At 46.7% G+C, this 24149-nt stretch overlaps 1 protein-coding gene and 1 long non-coding RNA gene across 12 annotated transcripts in view; one reads left to right on the forward strand and one right to left on the reverse strand.

Moving 5' to 3' along the window:
- The window catches only part of LOC112563616, an 85855-nt gene extending 73708 nt beyond the window's left edge, over nt 1–12147 (forward strand). The window contains exon 3 of the long non-coding RNA XR_003099082.1: nt 6657–12147. This is a non-coding gene — a long non-coding RNA (uncharacterized LOC112563616). The remainder of the gene's footprint in view (nt 1–6656) is intronic.
- LOC112563615 (RNA-binding motif, single-stranded-interacting protein 3-like) overlaps nt 1–24149 on the reverse strand; it is a 141672-nt gene that overhangs the window by 77816 nt on the left and 39707 nt on the right. The window contains exon 1 of one of the 11 annotated variants that reach the window (XM_025237762.1): nt 14331–14476. The exons of 8 other annotated variants lie outside the window; for them this stretch is intronic. In XM_025237762.1, coding sequence (XP_025093547.1) covers nt 14331–14429 — 99 coding nt within the window. In that variant the 5' untranslated portion in view covers nt 14430–14476. Of the gene's footprint in view, nt 1–12182; nt 12352–12513; nt 12586–14330; nt 14477–24149 lie in introns of those variants that run through there. 2 more of the 11 variants (XM_025237760.1, XM_025237759.1) reach the window with 2 other exon arrangements.

Here is a 24149-nt window from a genome sequence, read left to right on the forward strand (position 1 = left end):
CTGTACATTTCCCCCACCCCTCCTCCTTATTCCATGTGTATGTAAACAGCCGGTCTCGCTAATGTTCGCTGTTAAGTACAACCTGTGTGGCATGTGCACGATATATATGCCTGATAAACGGTCCTGTCCGAACTGGCTGACGTATATAAACGGGAACGCATTCCCTCATGCTCCAAGACCTCCGCAGGATGGTGGAGGGGTCAGCAATAATTTACTGAAACAAGTGAGATCTTTCGGTAACGCCAGACTTCATTTCTGAATCAGAACCCAAGACAAAAGTCTCGAGTGAATATAAAAGTGTCATTCCTCAATAAAATAGGCACATTTTTGTTAATCGAACAAACTAGCCCATGTCGTGATTACACCTACTTGAAAAACTCGGATTCTTGAGCTGTCAGAAGGTTGCTCTTGCTTGGGTGTAGTGACGTAAAGAGAGATTTTTAGAGGTTAGGGAGGCTAGGGGGAGTTAGAGAAAGAAAAATATACAACACTGGGAGACAGGGCTTGCGTGACGTTTGACAATAAGTCTTAATTCCTTGGTCTCAGGTGGGTCAACTCACGAACACTCTAAACAACGAACAACAATGCACACCGCGCGCAGTTAATGACCACATGTAGGGGGATCATCTACAGTGGACGAGCATCACCACATGATGTTGTGCTGTGAATACTCATGAAAGTGTGCAGTAAACAATACCCATGACTGCTCAGCCCCCCAAATCACTGCGGGGGGAACGCTATGTGAAGATGGAAGTGGCACTACATTCTCCAACCGAAAACAATGATGTTGGGTGGTTTGGGTTGGGTGGGTCAAAGAGGGTGTGATGGGGTACAGTACAGCAATTTTCTGGCTCCAACATCAGTCTTCCCACAACCGTTGTTGACCTGTCACCGCAATCCGTGCAGTAGCAGGTTGTTCACGTGACGGTGTCACGTGCCGTAACAAACGACTGCGAACTGCCGACTGGTCACCATGTGACACTGGCAGCAAGTGGTCGCCATTAATAAGCGCCACATTGTGACTCCCTCCCGCTACATTTCACCTCACCCCATCCCCATACAGTACGTGGCGGTACTCCGTGCATATTTTTCTGCGAATTCCACTGCGTACATGCACTAAGCCGAAAACATGTCCTCCCAGCTCCCCATGTCACTGCAACATTCTCTCAACTTGGTGAGCTGTAGGAGTTGAAAACAAAAATTGCGTGCAATGTTGTGGATGAGCTGTGCCTGACGGTGTGTAACAAACACTCGGAAAATAGCATGAAGAAAATAGCCACTAAATAATTATAGATGTAAAATAACCGAAGGACTGCCTCTAGACACAGATACTCATGTGGAACTTCTGCTAGCTGATGCACACATGTCATACTTTGGCGTGATGCAAAATCTTTCTGGAAAAGTGAAATACAGAAAGTAAGAGTATGGGATGAAGAAGGAATCAACAATTCCCCCTACTCAACTTATAAAAATGGAACGAAAGAAAGAAAACGAGGAAGAAATAAAACTTGTTTGAGAAATTGTCAAATGGTAAAAGGTGCGCTTAAGTGATTTTCCCATATAAATGATGATGTCATTTATTATCAGTGCCCACAATAGCAACCTTCTATTTTCAGTTTCATCCAAAGTGCATTCTGTTTCATTTTCGTAATTGTCTTCTCTCTAAAGGATGGTACATCGTGAACTTGTGCACTACTCTGTCACTATCTCTGTGTCTCCCTCCCCATGTTACATTTCGTGCAAGTTCTCTTAACGCACTAATCATGTTGTCTGACGGTGTGCTGAAACTGTCAGGTGTAGCGAGTACCACATCATGCTACAATATTTATTACAGCTATGTTACATAATTCCTTTGATAACTTCACTGGGCGCGCCATTCAGGCTGGGGAAGCCCAGTTATTCGTCACCAGGTCACGAGGTCAGTGATCCAATCGATCGGACTCCAGGTGAAAACTATCGACACTAGTAATGGTATGGCATACGCACACGCACACGCACACACACAAGCTCCTGACAGATTCAACTATTCCCTATCTATAAACACTTTCCCAAAGCCAGGGAAGTCAAGACAAGGAGTAGCTGAAATTATGGAAAGAAGTCTGGACAAGATCATCCACACGTCAACTTTCATGCTGCCCACAGAACACCGGCGTGTATAAACCCATAGAAGCGTGTTGTAAGCAACTGCTAGTCAAAAACTCGATTTTTTTTATTATTAAAGGAGAGAAAAGCTTTGTCCATTTACACAAAATTGAGGAAAAACTGAGGAACCCAACATGTCCGCCTTCCGAAGCAACAAAAATCGCGGTCGTCAAGTGCAGGGAGCGGCCATGTTGGACGGTCTGTTGAGCTCCAGATCGATCAGCTGTGCGCAGTCTTGGCTCTTAGCTGACGTAGTGTCTGTGTAATAGCCTGCCTCTCTAGTTTTTTTTATGTTTCGTGAGATATACCTATTTATTTATATGTAGGATCGCACTTTTCAGTTAGATGTGCTTTCTCACTTTGAAAGGAGGTGGGCAAAGGTAGAGGACACAAGAGTACCCTGAAAAAATCCAAAACGAACTATCCTATGAACGCGTGTGACATCCAGTGTGTCCCGAGAAGAGATCCGAACCACAGACCTCCCGATTCTAGGTGTAGTGGTGACAAGCAAGTTTATTTCTATGTACTGACCGACTCGTGTTGTCATGTGGCAATGGCAACGCTTATTACTTAAAGACTTGCTTTTCATAAAAGCCTCGGCAAGAGCAGGTAATGCTGGAAAAAAGAGTAAGAACTCGCACTGCCTTCGCGAAATCAGCCACTGCGCGTGCACAAAAGAAAACTCTATCGTCAACGATGGGAGGAAAGCCTTGCTGGATCACGTGACCGAAGTAAGGCGGCCAGAGGATATATAAAGTTTGTGGCGCCAACTTCCTGTGCGGCCCAGAATACCTAGCATGATGCGCGCGCATCTTGCCGGCACCCACCCTACCTTTCCTTCCCTCCCGTCTCCACCATCAAGATTCTGCCCAACACACAGCTGCTCCTTTGACATTAAAATGCCAGAGTCGTGCAGCATCAGTTTGTCCTCTCCTTCTCGCCCTGCATGTTGACAAGACGACCCTTTCTACAGCCGGTGGAGTTTCAGACCGACAAAAAAATCTGGAAGGGTACAGCTTGCCTCTCCAAACTCACCAGTTCGGAATCTGAAAGTTCGCAAACGGTCGGAGGTCGCAAACGGTGTAAGGATTGAATTACACCTGGGTTGCCTTGATAACCTTAGTTGGAAGAGTACGAACCGCATTCCTTACCCAGTCTTTACCCTTAAACGTACAGGTCAATGGCAGTTTTTTGTTATTATTAAAGCCAATGGAATGTTTTATTTCAAAAGAGGAACGAGGGTCGCTAATCTCGCGAGATGCAGCCCTCAGTAACAGATCAACGATACAGCAAGCATACTCGTGCAATAAGAATTCCAGCCTCCATTTAACTTCTTTGTCAAATCGACTCTACTTGCTGTAGTAAAATTTGTGTTGTATGTACAATACTTTCAACTGCCTTTTCTGTCCTGTTCCCTTTCCCCGTTTGATTGCTCTCTGTCGACCTCCAGACAGCTGCCTTCGGATGGTGAGGCATGTCGGACAGGAGTTTGTGGACTTTACGAACCTAGCGTTTGGAGAAAGTTGGTGTGGTGTGGGAGGGGAAGGGGGTTCCAGAAGAATTATCTCACATCAATCACCGCAGAGCTGTACAGAACGGTCAGTGTTAAAACGCCGACTTTTTTCAGACAGGTGTTGCCGCTGACCTGACACAGGTGTGCAGCCGTCGCAGTCGTGCGGAGATAACCTTTTTTTTCTAGGCACAGCCTCAGACAGGTAACGGATGACTTACCGGAGAGGATTTGGTGGAGGGGGGTAGGGGCGCTGTTAAGTGAACGAATTAGTTTCTCTTCCACGCAGGGCGTGTCAGCAAGATGGCGTCCACGTACATTCACCCCCTTCCTCCGCGTCCCCTGTGGCCTCCTGCCTCCTTGATTCGGGCTTTTGTCCATCCCATCCTACCTCACACGGCCTCACACAGCGTTCTACGCAGCGCCGTCTGCTGCGTGCGTTTAGCTGCTGTGTGCACCTGGCAGAAAATTTATCGAAAGCGACACCTGTTTCACATCGAACACCGAGCTGCAATGACGGGCGCCTTAGGGGCTAATTAAAAAAAAGTATTTCTGCATTTTCACCGAACGAACGTGCATGGTGAGGGCCAGAAAATTCCTTAAATCATACCTGCGAGTTAAGCAGAAGTGGAAAACTGTCGTTGCAAGAATTAAAAAAAAAAAAAGAACGGAAAAGGGAAGGTGTAAGCATCGTGTTGTTAACCGACACTCCAGTCCCCACCCCCTGCAGTGGTGTCTTTACCTTCAGCCTTGGCGTACCTTTCTGTAATTCAAACATCCTAAAATTCCAAGACACGACATACTTTTGACGCAAATCTTTTCTGTAGCATGATATGTATACACCTTGCTATTTCAGTCCTGTCGTTTGTTCCCTGGATGGCCTTTAACCCTCCTGTTTCACGGAACAAGTCTACCCGAAACTACGTTTCAAAAGTAACTGACAGTGCTGTTATAGGAACCAGTAACACATGATGATCCACATCCTTAGAACATCTGGGACCCACAAGAAAAGATGACCCGATAAACAAGCAGGAACACAGCACAGCAGATTAACAAAAGGGAGAAAGAGAATAGAATGGAACGAGTTTTTTTTTTTTTTGTTTCTTGACACCATGAAATTATATCTAGAAATGGTCTGCCTGTAAAAACTCTCGCACTTGTTGATACGTCCATTTTACTCCTTCATTTATTACTGTCGCAACAACTAGTACTAATGTGACTTTCTCGGTCAACTTGTTTACAAGAAGAAAGTATGGGGACAAAAGAGGGTATTTAATGGAGGAGCGCGGGGGCGTGTACGGGTGTACGTGCGTGTGTTTAGGAGGAATTGCGGGGGGAGAATAATGACTGAGAGGTGAGATATGGAGAAAAGTGGAAGCAAAAAGCTTTTGCAAGTCAGGACACGAAAAGTTTAGTGCTGTGAAGATCCGCGAGTTTGTGTCAAGCAAACACTGGGATATATGGTCTCTCCAATACCCACCCTACCCTCAGCCCTTCTTGTCCGTCCAACCTCAACCGATTTATCGTTGTACTATCACTCGTGACTCGCCAAAAAATATTTTTATATGTAAAGACAGCCGCAGATGTGAAAACAACACACGAGTCCCGTGCGGTGATACGCGGCAACACCTGTTGCATGTAAGTACACCGCAGGTTGGCTCAGGTACACACGCAGCTGAGCGCCAACCACGACAGGTACCACCGACGCCTCGCCTTCGATCTGATCTACTGCTTAAGTCCTCCCTGCCCCTCCTCCACATCCCCCGAAGTGTTTTAGGTGGTTTATCAAAACTTGTCATCAGCTGCCGTCATCAACCTGTCGCTGGATACCAGGCAGTGAGCTAACGACTGTTCTTGTGCAAGTGAAAATACTCATTCAAACAAAAAAAAAAACACACGGTGATGGTGAGTGGGAAGAGCTAAATCGATGGCGTATAGGTTCCCCCATTACGAAAGAAGCGCCACTGCGGCCATAAAGTTTATTTCCAGTTTTTCGAGTTTGTCCGCTGCAGTTATTCTTCTTCTCCATCTCTATTTCCGCCCACTGCTTTGTCAGCTAAGTTCGCAGTTTCCAGGTGGGCAACACCGTGGCTCGCGCAACGTTGACCTACCGCGAAACAATCCCTTTGATCGCAAGGCCACACACCTGTTTGTGTGTTCTTTGACCTTCACCGACCCTGGCCATTTTACGCACTTCTGAAGCATTACACGATATATATATTTGGTGTGTGTGTGTGTGGGGGGGGGGGGAATTAGCTGCAATTGTTGGGGGAGGGAAGCTGCAAATGTAACGCACCTTTTCAATGTCACCCATCACACGGATTGACAGACTCAAGCTATGGTGGTGCAGCGTGTGTGTGCGTAGCTAGACAAGAAAGCGCGAAGAGTTCAAAGACAACTGTGACACTGCTGACTCTATAACAACGACAGAGGACAGGCTGGAATTTGGCCGCAGCGGATGAGCGCGCGCATTCACACACGCACGCATACGAGAACTACTTACAGACACATTCGAACATGTTGTCACAGAACTGGCCTGCGCATTGCACACAAAAACCACCCGACAGACACACAAAACAGTATCCACCCTGGACCTTCAGAGGAGCTGAAGAGGTGTAGCACAGTCGCCAAATTACCGGTACCAAGACACTCTGACCTTGTGTAGTACTTCTCCCTTGTAGCTTTGTAGTCGGCCGGCAATACTATGGCCACTGAGATGATGCGGGAAGCTGTGGGCGAGAAGCTGGCGGATAAGATCACTTGATACCAAATCGCTCACCGACTGTCGGCAACGGCTTGTTAGCGGTTTGTCGCTCGGCGCGGAAGAATCGCAGACTTGGGAACTCGGTTGGTGAAAGGCAGGGCCACCTTTTTAACGAACCTCCCTCCCACCAAACGAGAGATGGAGACATTAAAATGTAAAGTACCTGTTCGCTTGCAGTCTTTGTTTAAGATTCTCATGCTCATTTCATTTATTGGTCCACCCGCTTTTCCGTTTCAACAGAATCGCCGAGTGTCTGCCGCCTAACGCTCCCTTTGTCGCCGCCGCCACCGCCGCCGCCGTTACCACTGGCTTAACCTTTAGAGCACGATGAGCTACAATCGTGACTTGCCAGGAAAGTATTACGTTTGTTGCAGAAGTTCAAGCTTTCTCCTTTCCATGTATAGGTTTCTTGGTCTAATGTTTACCCGAGAGCAGCAGCAATAATAATAAATCACCCACTGTCGTCTTTGTTGTCTTCAGTTATTGGGCAGTCTTTGTAATACTTATACTTTCATGCAGTACTAAGAGGGTTAAAGGTTGCGTAAATATATTAAAAAGAAAAAATCCAACATAATCACAAGGAGGCCCACGTCTGTATCACTTATGGGGCACAAAGGGCAGCGTCACTGATGAGGAAACTGTTCGATGACAGCTCTAAAACTGATGCTGAAACATAACAGCTGCCCTCTGTCTCGGTGACTGTGACGAGCGACAGTCATCACTGTAGGAACCTGAGGCTCTTCTTTTCAGGGGCCGTGGTTATAAAACGAGGGTAAGTCGTTTCGGGACATAGAGGAAATCAAGAGCAAACATTTGTCTCCATAGTTATAAATCGGTGTCCAGACCTCGCCCACGTTGCTGTACCCCGGAGACCGTAGCTATGAAGCAGCGGAAAAAAGCCATGAGGTAAAGTAATGTTAGACAATATTGGCGAGGTTCAGCACCATATCTACAGAGACAATACGTTTGTTTTTGATTTCCTTCCACTTTGCCTCATAACTACAGCCCCTGGGTTACAAAGCTACAACAAACCGACATTAACTAACCTGGCCAGTGGAGAACGTGAGCAGCTGACGTGTGAAAAGGTAACTTGATCTCACCACTGTCGGTTCAGTTGGTGTGTGTCTGGATGTTCTATACTACATTCACGGAGGACGGAAATCGGGTCACTGGGGTCTCAAAGAGAGGACGCGGTTCGGGCTGACCATAGCGTTAATTAACGCTAAGATAATTATCGCAAGTAGAAAGGCTGTAGGTGTTGCAAGTTACATCCCACAGACAAACATTCTCTTGAAGCAGTGGAGGGGGGAGGGCAGAGGAAACAGAGAGAACGGGTTGGGGAAGAAGGACACACAAGGCATCCCTTGTAGCTTGGCATCTAGCCTTCACAAGAGTACACTTGTCATTTGGTGTCTCAGTGCAGCTATCAAAAACTCTATTACACGGCCATGCACAGCAAAGTAACATTTCCATCAACGAACACTAGTCCGGCAAGACTATAAAAGAGCCGAACAATTCCTATCGCTTAGTGACGGTGGTCCCATAAGATTATACTGTAGCTAAACACGTCCAATCACCGAGGACATTATAATAGAGCTAAGTGGTTGCTGTCACCTAGCGGTGTCCTATAGTATCATGATGCCGCTGAAAAGTAGTCGCAGTTCAGCGCATTACTCAGGAGTCTGTGATTATGCTGGTGTAAACAAACCTACTGAGTAGAATAAATGTATAGCACATACAGTTATATGCAGTATATAATGATTCATGATGATAAAATAAAACTACGTTTGTGTCAGCGCACTCTAGGATGTTCACACAAGGACAAAGTGGACTAATAACGCATTTGTCAGAATGTATCTCCGTTGTGAAGTGTCTCGTGACTGCATCAAGTCCCATTGTTTCTTAGCGTGTAAAGTCTTCAGCACAAAGTAACAGTAAATTTTAGGATAGGATCCGAGTAATGTGTACATGTCTACAGCAGCTTACAGGCTGCAGTTCTTCACAATCTACAGAAGTCTTCAATAACATGAACAACATTTTATATCTGTGATTTGACCATGTAGTTGACCATGTAGTCTGTGATCTGACCATGTCCCATAGTTTGTCATCTTTGCAGATTCCGAGTTCTCGGTTCTGTCCTACTTTCTAAATAGTAACTTGCATTGGCCTTTAAGCAATGAGTTCCAAGTCTAAGAACTGTAAATCATTGTCATATGAATAAGAGTTTTCTTATCCCAAGAATAACATCCATAACACGTGCAGAAGCACAACCCACAGGGCCGAGTAGGCTGAAAGGGATTCCAGTGAACACTCGGCAGCAAGGAGACTGCTCCTTCTTTAATTAGACCAGGTTGCTGCAGCAAATCTCACTGCCCCTTGCTGAGAGAAAAAGAACTACCTTCTTCAACACTTGCTACGTGAACCCCAACAACACAAAGAACTGCTTTGAGCTCAAAGCTCTGCCAGACATATCATCCGGGCAATCTCAATGGAGGCCCTAACAGCATGCAAAGAATGCGTGCAGAAACCTACAGACGTCGCCTGAAAAAACAACAAAAAGCAAGCTGCTGCTTCATAAGGCCTGTATTGCTGGATGCATCCGGGGCATTCAATATGATAGGTATCGTCTAACTCCTGGCACAGGCCGACAAAAAGAAATGTATAAAGGGGGAAACCAGGTTCTGGCAACTGTCGGGTGGCGGTTCCAAGACTGTTGGCGACTGTCAGGTGGCTGGTCCAAGACGTTAGACAACTGCCGGATGGTCTCTCTAAGACTGTCAGGTAATTCAGTCTAAAACTCCGAACGACTATCCGGTGATCGGCGTAAGACTGGTGGCGCCGATATCCCTGGGCTCACAAGCCATGACGTGTCTGAAAGCCGACCGGCACGGGTGCGATGAGACCGGAGGAAAACCCCGGGATCCTAGGAGAATGAAAGCCAGCGAACCGTGAACAGCGGAGCGTCTCAAGAAAGGGGAGGGGGACAAAGGGGGTAAAATTATCTTGTACCTTGTATGTATCGGGGTCTCCGGGTACATTTTATATCTCATCGTAAGACCACGATTTGGGGTACCCGACAAGCCCGAGCACATGCTAAAGTGGAAACGCGAACACACGCGCACACACACGCAGGTAATAAGAAAATAAGAGTTTTCTTTCTTGCTATGCAGGTCTAACCGCCAGGCTCATTTGTCTCAGCCAGTTCTAAGCTCTACTGTTACCAACCAGCCGTAAAGAAGCCAAAAAACGCGCACGCACGCGTGCCCTGCGCCAACTCCACCTCCTCCCTGATACCCCTTCCTCACCTCCCCCACCTACCCACTCCAGAAGTAATGCACGGCGAGCGCCCCTCGGCTAGCTGGCAGCTCTGGGCCTGGCAGCAGGAGAGCCGAGATGGTGTAAAATATATCAAGTTGTCATGACAGCAGTCTACAAATATACTCCATGGTGCCCCGCATTAATTTCTGGCCGGATCTCCCGCCCCCTCCCTTGCCTTTCCCCCCTGCCGACTCGCCCAAGCGTGCAGCGCTGTCTCGAGAGTGATTGCCCTTGTCATGTTAAACTCTCCACACCTTGCACGCAGAACTATACCGGCTTTGTTCTTGTCAAGGAAACGGCCATGTGTAGGGAGAAAAACTTTTCTTTCCTTCCTCCCTAAAAGTATGCGCCACAACATAGTTTATCATCAAACATACTTGCATGACCGCGCGTGCGGATAGGTGCTAAGCTTAGTTATGTTTCCAGTGAGAAATGTGTGTGCTTATAAAGGCTTTCAACATTTCTAAATGAAGCCAGATTTGTGGAGCTGGTTTGTTTTGTATTTTTTAAAACTTCTCCAAAAACTACAAATAATGCTTTTAAAGTCAACCGAGTTTGTAAGATGAAGAACTGCCATGCGTCGTCGTCAGCCCTATCTACTCAAGAGTGCACCTAATTCGGTGAGTCACAAAGAGTCTGATGACTCTCTCGTATAATCAGCCTTCTGTCGAAATTCTTCTGTCAAGAAAAGGAGATTTTTGATGAGACATCACAAACTCATCAGACGCGCATGAGCACACAGTCCTGGGTGGAAGCTCTTGTTGCGCAGCAGGAAATCGCCGGTTTTAAGTTCACCCTGTTAAAAAGTCCCCGTCGCCCCAGCAAATGGGTATCTGATGACAGGCAGCGAAAAAAGGTTTCGGACATAGACTATAGAGGTTTTTAACATATGCTTAATTTTGGTTGTAAACGGTATTAGTGATGGTACTTGATTACAGAGTTCTAGTTCCAATGACTTTGTACGTTGCACAGTTGTCACGCTCGTAAGACCCCGGCAAGCTCTACTTGCATTAGTTAAGTGACGTAAGCTGGTCAGGTTTGGTCATGTGACGCGGCATGACACCCTGTGAAGATTGTCCTTCAAGGTACCCTAGAGGGTGGCCAGAGAGGTGAGCGGGCCTAGTCATCTACCGCTTCTATCAAAGTGCTCCCCGCCCCTCAACTACAGGTACCAGTCAAGGGTGGAATGACGACTGGCTGGCTAGTTCCACAGCAGCAAACACACCAGCCACTTGTTCTCGGACTCCAGCCATGCACATTTATCCTCACCCACTTCTAAGGTGTCCGATGACCCAGCAGTTACGCTCTTTGCCACCAACATAGCGAGAATCGGCTGGCCTGGAATCAGATCATTTCTTCGGCACGCTCTCCTTTTTCTACACGTGACACCTGTTCACTGATGCGGCTTCTTCGCCGCGATTCAGTCTCAAAGACCACCCCACCCCTTCCCTGTTCCCTGCAGACCCTCCTACTTCTTCCTCCTCACCCCCGTGATTTGAGTCCCAGTGCTTCAGCGTCACAAGATCTCGCAGTATCAATCCTGGCCTGCTGACAGTTTCTTTTTAAAAAATGAGGTGGGGGGGGGATTAAGGGCGTCCCCTAAACTTTTAGGGAGTGAGATATTGAGACCTCACTTTTCTCAGGGCCAGCTTTACGTGAGGGCGGTGCCCATCTCTCCTCCCTCGCTACCTTACCTTCCCCAACCCTCTATTGAGTCAGGTACACACAGGACAAACACTATCAGGCGCCTGCAAGCAAGCACAGACTAAGATGGTGAAGTAAGCGGACTTCGTCCCACACAAACAATTTAAATTACAAATTTAAATTGAAATATCCTTCCTCAATACAAAGCTGTATTGATATGAGTCTGACTAATAGACGATGATTTGTGTTATTTAAGTCACACACGCAGGCCTCACGCATTAATGTTCAGTAGGTACAGAAGACACTAGTTTCTTCTCTGATGCAGCATTGTGTCCACTACGCACTGACCTCTTTAAAAGAAAATAGAAGAAGTTATCTTTACTGTGCAGCCCGCAATATTTGTCACACAATGTAGACTGTATATTCAATGAAATTCAGTTGTAAATGCTATTCTGTAAGGTGTGTTTCCTATGTCCTCATGAAGTTTTACTGTTTAAAAATAACTTCACTATGTTTGACACCTTAGGTATTTCCCGGAATTTCTAGTGACTTTTTAAATAACTCAAATAAATGTATAGCTCACATATGTAGATATAAATACAATATATATATAGAAAGCTATGCATTCCATAACATAATAAGTCAACCGAATGTAAGGTACCCCGGAAGGTGAGAATAAGTCGATGAAGGACCTGCAAACCAGTGTGTAAACGTATGCATACGTTGAGTAATAGCCATGCAACACGTTGACTAAAGAACAAAACCACGTAATCTTACAAAGACTGTATGGAAATTTCAACATACTGTGTCGGCACCTCGTGAAAATTCCCTCACACTTATATTAGTGGTACAAACGTTTTCTTCCTCTGAAGAGGTTACATGCATGACACAAGCGTGCAGACAGCTGGGAACGTCACACATCGACTAGTGACACATTGCAGCCTGGTAGGCCGCTGGCCGGACAAGGATAGGAATGGTTGAAGACGGAAGGACAAGGACTTATCAGCGGCTGACAGAAGCCAGGGGGAGGTCACTTGCCCTGTTCGAACGTGAAGGAAACCGGATTTCCAGCCCGGAAGTCTTAAATACGCGTGCGTCGCTACTAACGCCGCATTGTCATGGGGTGATAACTCACACGGCATGTGCAGAGATGCTGTGGAACTGCCACCACCGTCCCAACCTCCACCTTCATTCGTGCTCGGCGGGTTATAACGCCCAGTGTTGAGCAGCAAGATAGTCCGACACGCATTTGACCACCACTGGCTTTCTCATTCCCTTGATTACTAATCTATGTGATAGACATGCAATCAACTGGAACAAAGCTAGAAATACTTCCCGGTTCCCCCACCTTCCCCCACAACGCCTGCCCCGTGACGACCCACTAAGACGTCCATGTGGAAAAGTTCAAATCCACGGTAAGAGGACAACACCGTCTTCCTCATTCCTCTACGTGGCACTTGGGCCTCAGTTACGTCCCTTGTCACGGTGACCGCCAACGGCTTCAGTCAGCACGTGACCGACTGTCAGCCAATCCGACAGGCTGACTTCATCGTCACTTCATCGACGATAGACGACGGACACGTTAGCAAGCCAGCGGATATCTGAACCGGAAGTTTCACAAATATCCGTTCACCGGAAGAAGTATCGGGCGGGACGAGTACAACTGGCACGATTCGGTTATTTCCTCTAACTTAGAGCTTTTTGTGTCGACCACCTACTATTGTCTAAGTGGCTAAGTTTGGCCATTTTATACCACGGCGTCATATTCGATAAAATGCGTTTACTTAAGAATGCTCTTGACACGAGTCACTTGGGGAATCCCTAGTGGTTTGTGTCTTTAAGTGTCCGGAATGTATTGTTCCCTCTTTGCCGGCTAGCTACAACGGCTCGCACGTATCTCTTGTGACTTGACTCCAGCTCGACAACAACAACATACACAATCCTATCTGCCCTCCGCGTCTGTCACGAAATTCTTTGTTCAGTCTCTCTCCTTTCTCGTGTAGCACACACAAACAGCACCGGTTATTTTTTGAACAAGTAAAAATACATTTTCTTTCAACCCCCTCTGATTCCCTCCCTATATCTTCATCCTTTCTTATCTTTATTATTAGATATTAGCATAAGGTGCACCCAGAATTTTCATTTGAATATAAATAACATCTCAAATTTTTTTAAGCCTGAGACAGGCTGGGACAGAATAATCCTGAGCTCATATTACGACACCTGAGACTGGCTTGGATTACACCACCGAAGCGCCACCACACCTATAGATCAGGTAACTTTACTCGTCAGCACCGATACCCAGTGACAGAAAGTCAAAAATGTCTGGAGAAGCGACTGGACCCTCCCACTCATTGTGTACGTCCGTTGTCTGGCGTCACTACACAGGGTCATGTTTCAACGCCGACAGCAAGGTGGGGAGGACAAGATTAAAATGCCACCCGGTCACATACCTGTGTGCTAACTGCTCAAGTTTCCACGTTTTAATGTCACATGCCATATGTCCATAAAAAGGGCATTACGACACTTTGTTTTCTACATCAGCAGTGAGATTAAATTTTAACATATTAAGCATTCTCTGGAAATTATTTAAATACCTTTTGCTATGAGATACAGACCCATATCCTGGCGTTCTAGCGTGTGCCGAAGGCGGTGGAGCCTGAAATTTTGACACTGCAAGCTGTTACGCTTGCTAAAAAAAAGTTTTTGTATGAAAAAGCGCTGCTTAACCCATATTATTCTTCTAACAATGTGTATTTCTAAATGTCCTCAATCACATCAGGAGACGGTCATTAATGGAGTAGCCTCGTTACGAAAATGGCTCTTTGTGGCAGCCGGGCCTCAATCTAGTAATTACACCCACACCGCTGTCAAACCTGAAAAGCAAAGGTCACGAAACACACCGACAACAAGCTACAAAATGAGAGTGGGAAGAAGGTGAGAGAGACTTACACCTGCGATGACGCGGTGTGGCGCTCGCAACAACCTCCGCTCGCGACGGAAGTCTCGGTTAGAATCCATCCGTAGGTATGGGACCGCCATGCTGCCCATGTGCAAGCTCCGGTTGGCCGCGTGCTGTGTGCGCAGCGCCTCGGAAATAGGATGTCATTCTCGCGGCTTGGTAAACAATGGCGTGTCCGGCTCAACGTAAACAATTTCATTTCCGCCTGAGTGACGCCGACCGACACACATATGAAGTCTTTGCACGCCGTGCACACACACACACCTGGCTGTTTGTGATCAATACACGAATTGGGACACAGTCTTAATCATAGGGACATCCTCATCAACCCATCCCCCTCGACTTCCTCACCCTTCGTCACCACCAGCATTACTCTCACATGAATTCTTGTAGACCCTCGCCTAATGGCTCGAAAAGGCTTTATAGACAAACAGAGATGCACGAAGAAGATAACAGATAAATAAAACGAGTATATAAAGACAGTAATGACCATCCATGCAAACGCTTTGACAACGGGGTGTGAACGAGAACGGTGGGGGTAGATGATAGCGACAGTGAAGGAAATTGATGTTTGATTACCCATCCCAATTTTCTGTCACTCCGAAACCATTCCTCAACATTATTTTCCGTTCGGAATATTTTTTCATCAGCATTCCAAAGACAGTCGAATAAAAACAGAAATGTTGTGAGAAATGTATCTGGCTGTCCTGGCACACCACTTGCTACAAAATGGCGACAACAGCCATTAATGACTTTCTCGCTCTTTTCTCCCGGGTAAACTTGTCGCCATGTAGTGACGTCGCGTGACACCCGGGGTCGTCCATAGGCTCCCATGGAAGAACTAATAGCAGTTCGGTAATCGGGCGTGCGGTCAACAGACGCCGAGGCTCATTTGCCTGGATCTTCAAAGTTCAGGGCACACACACACAGACAGCTGACCTGATTAAAATTTGTGTCTACTGGGGTCTCGTGTCCTCGCTGGAGGCTGTTCGTCCACGAGGATTGGGGTTCTTTTAATTACATTTTTATCTTTCGTTGGCGAAGAACTGCATATATCTTTTGGCTGTCTATCGGTTCTAACACACTCACACACAAGCATACACACACCCATGTATGGGAGAACACAGAAGTTTTGCATAGAAGACGTAGGTGTGTGTGTGTAATATGTCTTAGGAGTAAAGGCTTGGCTATGCTTTGGTAATTCTCAGCGTGGGTAATTCTCCCACAATGATATTAATATGAAAGATTTCTCCTAAGACCACATCGATGTCGTCTGATGCCTTCTCTGCTATTAGGTTCTCAGCAGCGGTGTAGATGTGATTATGGATTCCTTTCAGCATGAGCTTGGTTGGGTGGCTGATTAGGCTTACGGTTCTGTAAATTTGGTGCTATTCATTTTTTATGTAAGGGGTATGGATGGTGATTTCGTCCATTCTCTTGGCTATTCTTTACGTTCCCGATGGGCTTTTGTTGTTTCTTCCCAACCCTGCCTGAGCATCTCAGCTGGGACATTGTCAACCCCAGGGGATTTCCCTCACTTCGGACTGCGTACAGGCTTTCCATAGAATTGTTATGTCTGCATGATGTCTGGTTGTAGTCTGGTTGCCTTGGAGGATGTTAACGTCCATCTTCAGCCGGAAGTTGTATTTGTCGTTGCAGTTTTTAGTCTATCGGCTTCGTATAGCAGTGATTTCTACGAGATGGTGATCACTGCTGTCATCGATGATTGAAAATTGTGATGACCTGTTTTAGTGAGGGTCTTCAGTAGCTGGCACTCGTTTTTGCGCTCACCTCGTGCCATTCCCTCAACTACGTGTCGCCCCTAGTGACCATCCACAACATCTCACCTTGTTCTTCGCGCAGATACAAAAGAGCTATTATGCTATTATATCTGCTTACTCGGCGGAACAGGCGCTCGTTTCCTTCAAACAAATAAATCTTGTGCGGCTGCGCCATTTTGACGACAGCTGAAAGCGTGAGTTGTGCTCAAGCGCCTGTAAAATGTTTCGAGCCCTCTGTTCTCTAAAATCATTGTTCTATTCATTAGAAAGAAAAGCAGAGATAAAGAGAGGAGGGATTGACGAAAGCGGCCACACACGCGGACAGATCGAGCAGGAGAGCGCACACACCACGGGTACTTTGGTTTTATGCACGTGAGAAGTACTTGGTGAGGTGCGACATGCCGGGTACAAACCCACCTGGGAGGAGGGGGGAAAGGTAAGCCAGCCCTGACACGCAAACGTCGTTTCGAGCAAAGATTACTTACACTGCTGGCAGCTGTAACGTCTTTCTTTATAATGTATATCTTTCTCCATGATAATGTATATCTTTCTCTATAATGTGTATATTTGAGGCCATCCTTGACTCGCCCCTGTTCCCCAGGCACATTCTTCAAACAACCAGCGACACAGGTGGAACAATAATCTTTGAGAAAGTTGAATTCCCACAGAATGTGCCAGGGAGAGGGGGTTAAGTGCTCTTGATTCGACGTGTTTAGAGCACTGGATGGTGAAGGAATGCTGAAGGAGGAAAATGCAATAATGTTTAAAAATCAAGACTTTAAACTAGATATCTGAAAGGACATAAATCTGTTCAAAAAGGGATCAATAGCTTTTTCTTTAAGGACTGGGGAGCTAAGTAAGATCACAGGACATGATCTCTAGCGAGTCGTTCGTCAGCAGATGACAGTGACCTGTACCTTCACCCGAAGGGCAACGAAGCCGTCCTAACACAGCACACACTGTCCAATTAGTGACCATGGTGTGTATAATATATATTGCACAAACAAACGACCCGGTGTGTGATCCGTCCACATGATCACGTGACCAACGAAAGCTACAAATGGCGTCCAATTTGCCGTCGTTAAGCAATCAACGCCAAGAAGACATTACTCCACGCCCTCCCATAAAAACCACTAACCTCTAGATTTTTTTTATCATCTGTTGCGAGAAGTGTCATCCTAACCGACGAGGGCTGAGACACTGTATTCTTTTCCACACACCGAGAGAGAGAGAAAAGCAGTCTTGTAGTTAAACAATGGCACACCGAGACTGAAGGGCCACGTAATCCGAGACTATGCACATGAATCGCACGTGTTAATCATCATTGCCATTGTTGTTCCTTAGCTTGCAAGTCCATTGTTTCTTGGCGAGAACGGAGGAGGTGGTTCAAAGTTAAGAGTTCCGAGGTCTGGCTGGTGCGGGGTTTGAGGGGGTTGAGGAGGAAAGGTAGGTGGGTCCTTCACGCCCCGACCACCACCAGATATCTCACCCAGGCTCGCAAGATAAAGTTAATAGGCTATTGTTTCCAAAAGAACAAAAAAGCATGTTGCGGGCTAGCCGGCCCTGGGCGGATCTCTCTGGTCTGGAAGGACGGGAAGAAAATGTTTTGGTGAGATTGTTGGTGCCCGGACTAGCACTCTAAACTGTACAGGCATGCCCGGACAGCAAGGGAAAATGGCGCGAGGTGTCTGAGTTTTGTGGTGCTAATCCCAAGGTGCGAGAAGCTGGCTAACGTGGGCTATACTGTAGGAGCATCTTAATATCTTAACCTTCGTCGGTCAACACGAAATATGTATTCAAGTCTTTCTTGGGACACAAAGTCATCCAAGTCTGACACAAAGCAACGTGTTGGGCAGAAGATGGCACGCTCGTGGTCGATACGGGTAGCTGATGTTATCTCTGCGCTTTACGGGTCGTGTTAATTACGAGAAACAAGAGCTAGCGATTACTGCGCCCAAGGCACAAACCAAGGTCCGTGATAACATGAGCTTCGAGGCAGTCTCAGCACGCGCGATCTAATGATCGCAGTGACAAACGCATGTCTTGATGCCCTTGCACATATGCAAACGCGCGTGCATATGCTTGCAGCTGGCACACACAGACGCTCATACGATTTAAAGGCGTACCCGCGTCAAACATAAAAGCTTCAAGTTCGTAGTAAAGCACAGCGCTGTCTTTTGCTTGTTGCAAAAAGAAAAGGCGTTGCGTGAACCTTTAATAACGCAAGACGTTTGAAATATTTCAGTTGTCTTGAAAGTAGACCCAGATCCTATATTGTATGATTAAATACTTTCCTTGTGGAGAGGCCGAACACGACAGACAACAGCCCTAGGGACCTACGCCTTGGACAAAAAGTCTGGCAACAACAGTTTTGTCGTCAGATCCTCCTCCTAGAAGGAAGTTCAGGAGAGGTCAGAGAGTCAGCGTGGACCCGTAGGCGGAGTTTAGATGCTGTCTAAAGTGTGAGCGCTGTTTCAGCCAGTTAGCCAGTTTCCAAAGAAAGCTTTCACAGAATTACACGAAGCAGTGGCGGCTGTGGTGGTGGTGGTGGTGGTGCTGGTGCACATCTCCTAAAGGCTGCAAAAGTGCCTCCACTGTTCATGCGTTAAGTGGTTCATAACAGGACGCATATTGCCAAAGATATAGGTTCGGCAGATGTTTTTATACGAGCGCCATGTAAATATTAGCCGAGCTTAGTCACAAATCGACAACAGCCATCCAGCTAAGGGGGACCATTAACAGAGGAAAACCTCGATAAGTTTGCCACTTTTATGACGTTGAAATGCAGTCATAATTACAAACACGATCTCTGTCCTGGTCCGCGAACATTCATAGTGTGCACACGAGTTCGCTCAACGTCAGTTTTACTTTTCCTATAGGATGCGAGGTGCGTGGATGTTGTTAACAGAGTAGCAGGATAAAGTTAGTGAAATTGGTGATTTGACAACGACGCACTGTTTGCCATGACTGAACTTTACAATTAGCGGTCATTCAAAATTACAGATAATGAAGTGTCAACAAACAAACAAAGATGAGGTGTCGTCAGTAAAAGTCTACAATGACGTCAGCACAAACTCGCCACACCATCAGGACCCTCGGCAAGATACCTTATTACGCGGTTGTGACGCTGGTTGACGTCATCTAAACCGCACGCGGGGATTAGCCAAACTGAAAAGTAGACCAAAATGCATGGCTGCCGTCTCTAAAATTAGCTTCTTTAATTCATCTTGCCGTCATCAGCGTTAAAAGCAGGCCGCAGGCAGGTGGGACATTACGCCGGCAGCATGGAGTGCGACTTGCCGCAGCGCTGCTCCTGCTGTGTCGCATGTGCCTTGCGTGCCGCAACGTGCAACCCGCAACCTCTCTCCGCCTGGCCGCTCGCACGTGACGCTGGGATTTAGAAAATCAGTTTCAGGTTTGCCAGCCTTTTAAAGATTAGTTGCATCATGCGAGAAGTGAAGGAAGGGGCTCTCTCTTGCTGCCTTCCTCTCTCTTTCCCCCGAGCCATTCCTTTCCACTCTTCCTAAAAATGTCAGTCACGTGGATCTGTAGTAAAGGGCACAACCTGCACCAGACTCCAGCTCCGTCGGTCCTCCACCGTTCGTCTGCATGGTTACAAATGTTTTAACTGGTCGTCAGCGACTCAAGTCCCTCTTTTTCACGTCGGCTCTGTACACTAAGCAAAGCCTAAAAACAAAGAACACTTTTCTTACCTTCCAGTCTATCTTTACCCAATCAGGATCCTTCAAACGAGAGGGTTTATTTTTATTTGTTCTCTTTTGGGGCAGGAAATGGGTTGGTGGTGGAAGACGTACAAGAGGACTGCAGCTTGCAATATCCTAGACATAAAGAACAGGCGGCGACAAAGAAGGGAGGGGTCAATCCAAGCGCCTGCCACTCTTTCTGGCTTTACTTCAAGTGAGATCACGATTGGTCAGTAGACGCAGATTTACATCAACAGATTTACGAGGCAGACAAAAAATAAACAAAACGGTGGAGGTGAGGGGATGGGGCATGACCCATACTCTGGAGGTCAGGCAACACACGACGTCCGGCAGTGCTGGTGAGCGTCGACGTGCGGCGGTTGGCGTGGCGGTGTTGCGGACGGCCGTGCAGTGCTGCAGGCAGGTGAATGAAGTGCGGGAGCGAAGTGGATTAGCGCCACTACTCCACGGTTGCACGCAGGTAAATACAACAGCGGAGTGTGTTGGATTAGTGACTAAACGTTATCGCCTCCAAACTTTCCAGGCCCTAGATTCCTCGCCGCTTTGCTGCACGCTGAGTTTTTGAGGAAGGGAAGGGGTGGATGGTAAGGTTATAAATCTCAACGGTCTCACTTCTTGGCTACCCCAGCAACTAGCGATTGTGCCGGTAAAATGGGAGAGAAGCGAGATGCTTCAGTGTTGAGAACAAAGATTGTCGAGAAGGTAGGTCCCAGCTCACACGTCCCGGCAGCTGTCTGGCTCAGACACCAATCTTTGACGGTCAGCCTGCTGTTGCCTTGGCAACCAACAGAAACAAGATGCACGCTTTGAACAAAATGCCTGCCGCACAAACCACTGCCAAGGAGTCAAAGCTGCCGACATCCGCACTCGAAACCTCCACCTTCCACACACACCACACAATTTTCCCTATACACACACACACTTTCTCCTGAGACTCGACAAACATTACGAAATGAAGGACTGTAGCCATCTTGCAGCAGTCTCTAGCACAGGTTACATTATCTTGAAAACATGTTCTTCCTTCTCGGGACCGTAGCTTCTGTTTGAGGTACACTTTGATGAGAGAAAATATGCCCATACACGGCGTGTTTTATAAAGATAAAGTAGTCAATTTAATTTCCAGACAGCCAGCTAGGAAATTTTATTCGAGGATGAGAGAGAAGCCTTCAGTACCCAGCCTGTCGTCTGTTGAGTCGAGAGTTGAGCGCTGGCTTGAGTGTAGTGTCTAGACCGGTTGTATGTTCTTGTCAAGACTTGTGTGTTCTGTCCAGACCTCAGTGGCGCACGTCCCCACACCGTCCTCCGTCCTGCTTTCGCTAAGCTCCTCACCTGTTACCTGTGTCTTCGCGATTCCTCCCTGTCCCTCGAGAACTCCTTAGCATGCGTCGCACATACAAAACTGGAGTTGACAATCAGACCATTACCTGTCCGCCTGATCTACCCGAAAACAACATCCTGGCGCAAACGGGGACATCCCTCCCGGCCCCCTGTAAGCTTCAGGGTGTTGGACAGACGGACAGGGCACACGCAGACAGGTGTAAGAGCGAAACATCTGTTTGCCTCAGGTGTCGGGGACATGCGATGTTGCAACAACAACAACAACAACAACAACAACAAAATCATCATAATTCGGGTCTTAGGACCCAACTTTTAAATACCCCCATAGGTAGCTAGGGGATGGGAAGCAAAGCAGAAGCCTCTAGGTACACGTACGTCGTCAAATCACCCTAGACTAGAGGTTCGAGGTTTCAGTGAGGTCAATACTGTCTCTTGTATCCTCCTTCTGCGACACGCTGTACAATCGTTATTTAAAACAAAATACAAAATTTTGGAAGGAGACGCTCGTTCGGATCGCTCGCGACCCAGAGGTTGCAGAGTGCATCAGAATTTAGTTCTAAACACCAGATAACCTTCTCTGCATTAAATGGCAACAAAGAGTTTGCAAGGGTTCTAGGCTCATTTGTAATGCCGTCAGACAAAAGACCTCAGAAGGCGAAGATGTTTACAACACTGAAGGTGGACACTTTAGTTTATACGACTCTCGTCCCGATAGGCATTATGAGAAAGCCAGCGTTAATGTGCTTCATTGTCCCCTCCTACTCCAACCCCCACGTACTTTTCACGCAGCCACACCTATGGGGTCGCCTTCAATGGGGTCACCGTGGAGCTCACTACCTGGCGGATGGTAGGTAAGAAGTAGCACACAGGGTGCAGCAAGTGTTGGACTGTGGCGCCCCCACCAGCCACGGGAGGATATGGAATACTCTCGGCGATTACGAAATTTCCACGGCTAGTCTCTACCTCCAGTGTTTATGTTCAACCTGGCAGTTGGCTTCGCTGTTTCGCCATGACACCTTCGGCAGTGTCGGCAGAAAATTGCTCGTGTATCTCTGCCTCCTCTGACAGCCAGCATCCACCAGTTCTTTGATCCGGGTATGGGGGTAGGGGGGTTCACGAGGTGCAGCGAGGAACGTTCCCCACAACATCTCCTTTTTCAATTATCGCCCCCTGCTTGTTCACAACCCTGCTTCCTGCCCACGTGATCGCGATCAGCGCGGGAAGTTTACCGTTAGCATCTGCAACACTAGTCCACGAAACTGATGACTCGCCAGGTTTTTACTTCACTTCGCAGAATGAGTTCATGTTGCGTAAAACCTCCTTAAGTCTCCTCCCTCCGTTCCTTTCTGAAGTATTGTGAACGCATTTCACCCTCTATTTATTGCAAACAAGCTGTCTGATGCGGCTTTGATTGGCTTCCAGAGGATCCCGACTTAAAGCGGGAGGTTTGCTTCTTTTATAATGACAGCTCAGGATCTAATAGCCCCCAAATGCTCGCCTTTCTAATGATATCACATCGAGATAGACATAAAAAGGTGTGCATCTCGTCATACGAGATAAAAATAAGATGCTATCCAAAAATCTGTTTCTTTATACATGAAAAATTTCGGTCTTCTGTTCAAATTACACGCAAGATTAAAGAAGGAATTTCGCATTTTGTCTTGTGGAAACTCAGAAATTTGATATGATTACAAAAGATCGGCTTTGATTAAAATGTATGGTTGTTGAAATGGAGAATTACCCATATGAAAATAAATCGTCAGGCTTTCAGTTATTTGTTTTTGTTTTTTGTTGGTTTTTTTTTTGTTTTTTGTTTTTTTTTTGAAGTTTGGACATACTTAGAAATGAGAGTGTATTCAGGTAGGTATACACAGTCCCAACATTGAAGATCGATTTTTTAATGCTTACTGAGCCCATAGTATGCAGGAAAACAATAAAAATATTTAAAATATATTTTTCCCGCTTCAACTAAAATGGGATGCGAACCAAATACTTTTAGCTTGTAAGCTGTTTTCACATTAGACAGGATTCTGCATCAGAGAACTATTCGTAGTGACTCGCCACCACGTTTCTGTAAAAAGCATGAAACAGTTTCTTGATTTTATTTACTGCCACTTAGCTGGCTGTAAACACTATCTCTCCACAGCAACGATGATCCACCCAGCCCCAGCCGCTGCTTTTTCACTGGCTGTCAATGCGAGAGTCACTCTAAGCTCGCGATTCTTACCGGCGGAGGAGGAAACACGAGCTACTTTGTGAAGAGAGAGAAAGCGAGTTACGGCCCCAAGCTGCTCGTGGTTTTGTGTGCGTCGTTCTACGACAGTGAATATATAAAGCTTATTATGGGATGAATACCTACAGGCAGGAAGTACACTATTCCTTCGGACTGTGCCAGGTATACGGACCGTAAGTTGTCACAGTGCCGCGCCCTCTGCGTGTGAATAGGTTCTCGCATTACAATGCACGCACACGTAGACAAATATGTTGTCTGGTTTTCTCTTACACACACCATCGCACAGAGAGAGAGAAGGAGAAAGAATCTCGCGCGTATTCTTGTAAATTGTTTTTCTAAAGAGCGGGGTCCTCCCTCTAGCCCTCTCCTCACACAGCAAGCTATAATCTTAGAATATTTTGAATATGAATTCCGTGTTGTGAACTTTGTTAGAAATGAAAACAAACATGGCGCAGTATCTGAGGCGAAGTTATTCTCTTTGGAGGGCTTCTCGATTTGTAGTATTCTTTAACGACGATGATGTGGACACCACTGTCGTCTGGTGTCAGACCACCTAATAAAAGTTAGTCAAGTGCTTTAATGCTGTTGTAGGCCAACGGTGTCACGCGCTGCAACACATGCTGTACCCCTCAGCCTCTTCACCCCCAGGAGGTAATGTGCACCACGTGGCTGTAACGCGGCGACGTGCGTGATGCCGAACACCGCAGCGCACGTGACGTGACGAATCCTTAG

The sequence above is a fragment of the Pomacea canaliculata genome, linkage group LG5 (assembly GCF_003073045.1).
Source record: "Pomacea canaliculata isolate SZHN2017 linkage group LG5, ASM307304v1, whole genome shotgun sequence".
NCBI classification, from domain to species: domain Eukaryota; kingdom Metazoa; phylum Mollusca; class Gastropoda; order Architaenioglossa; family Ampullariidae; genus Pomacea; species Pomacea canaliculata.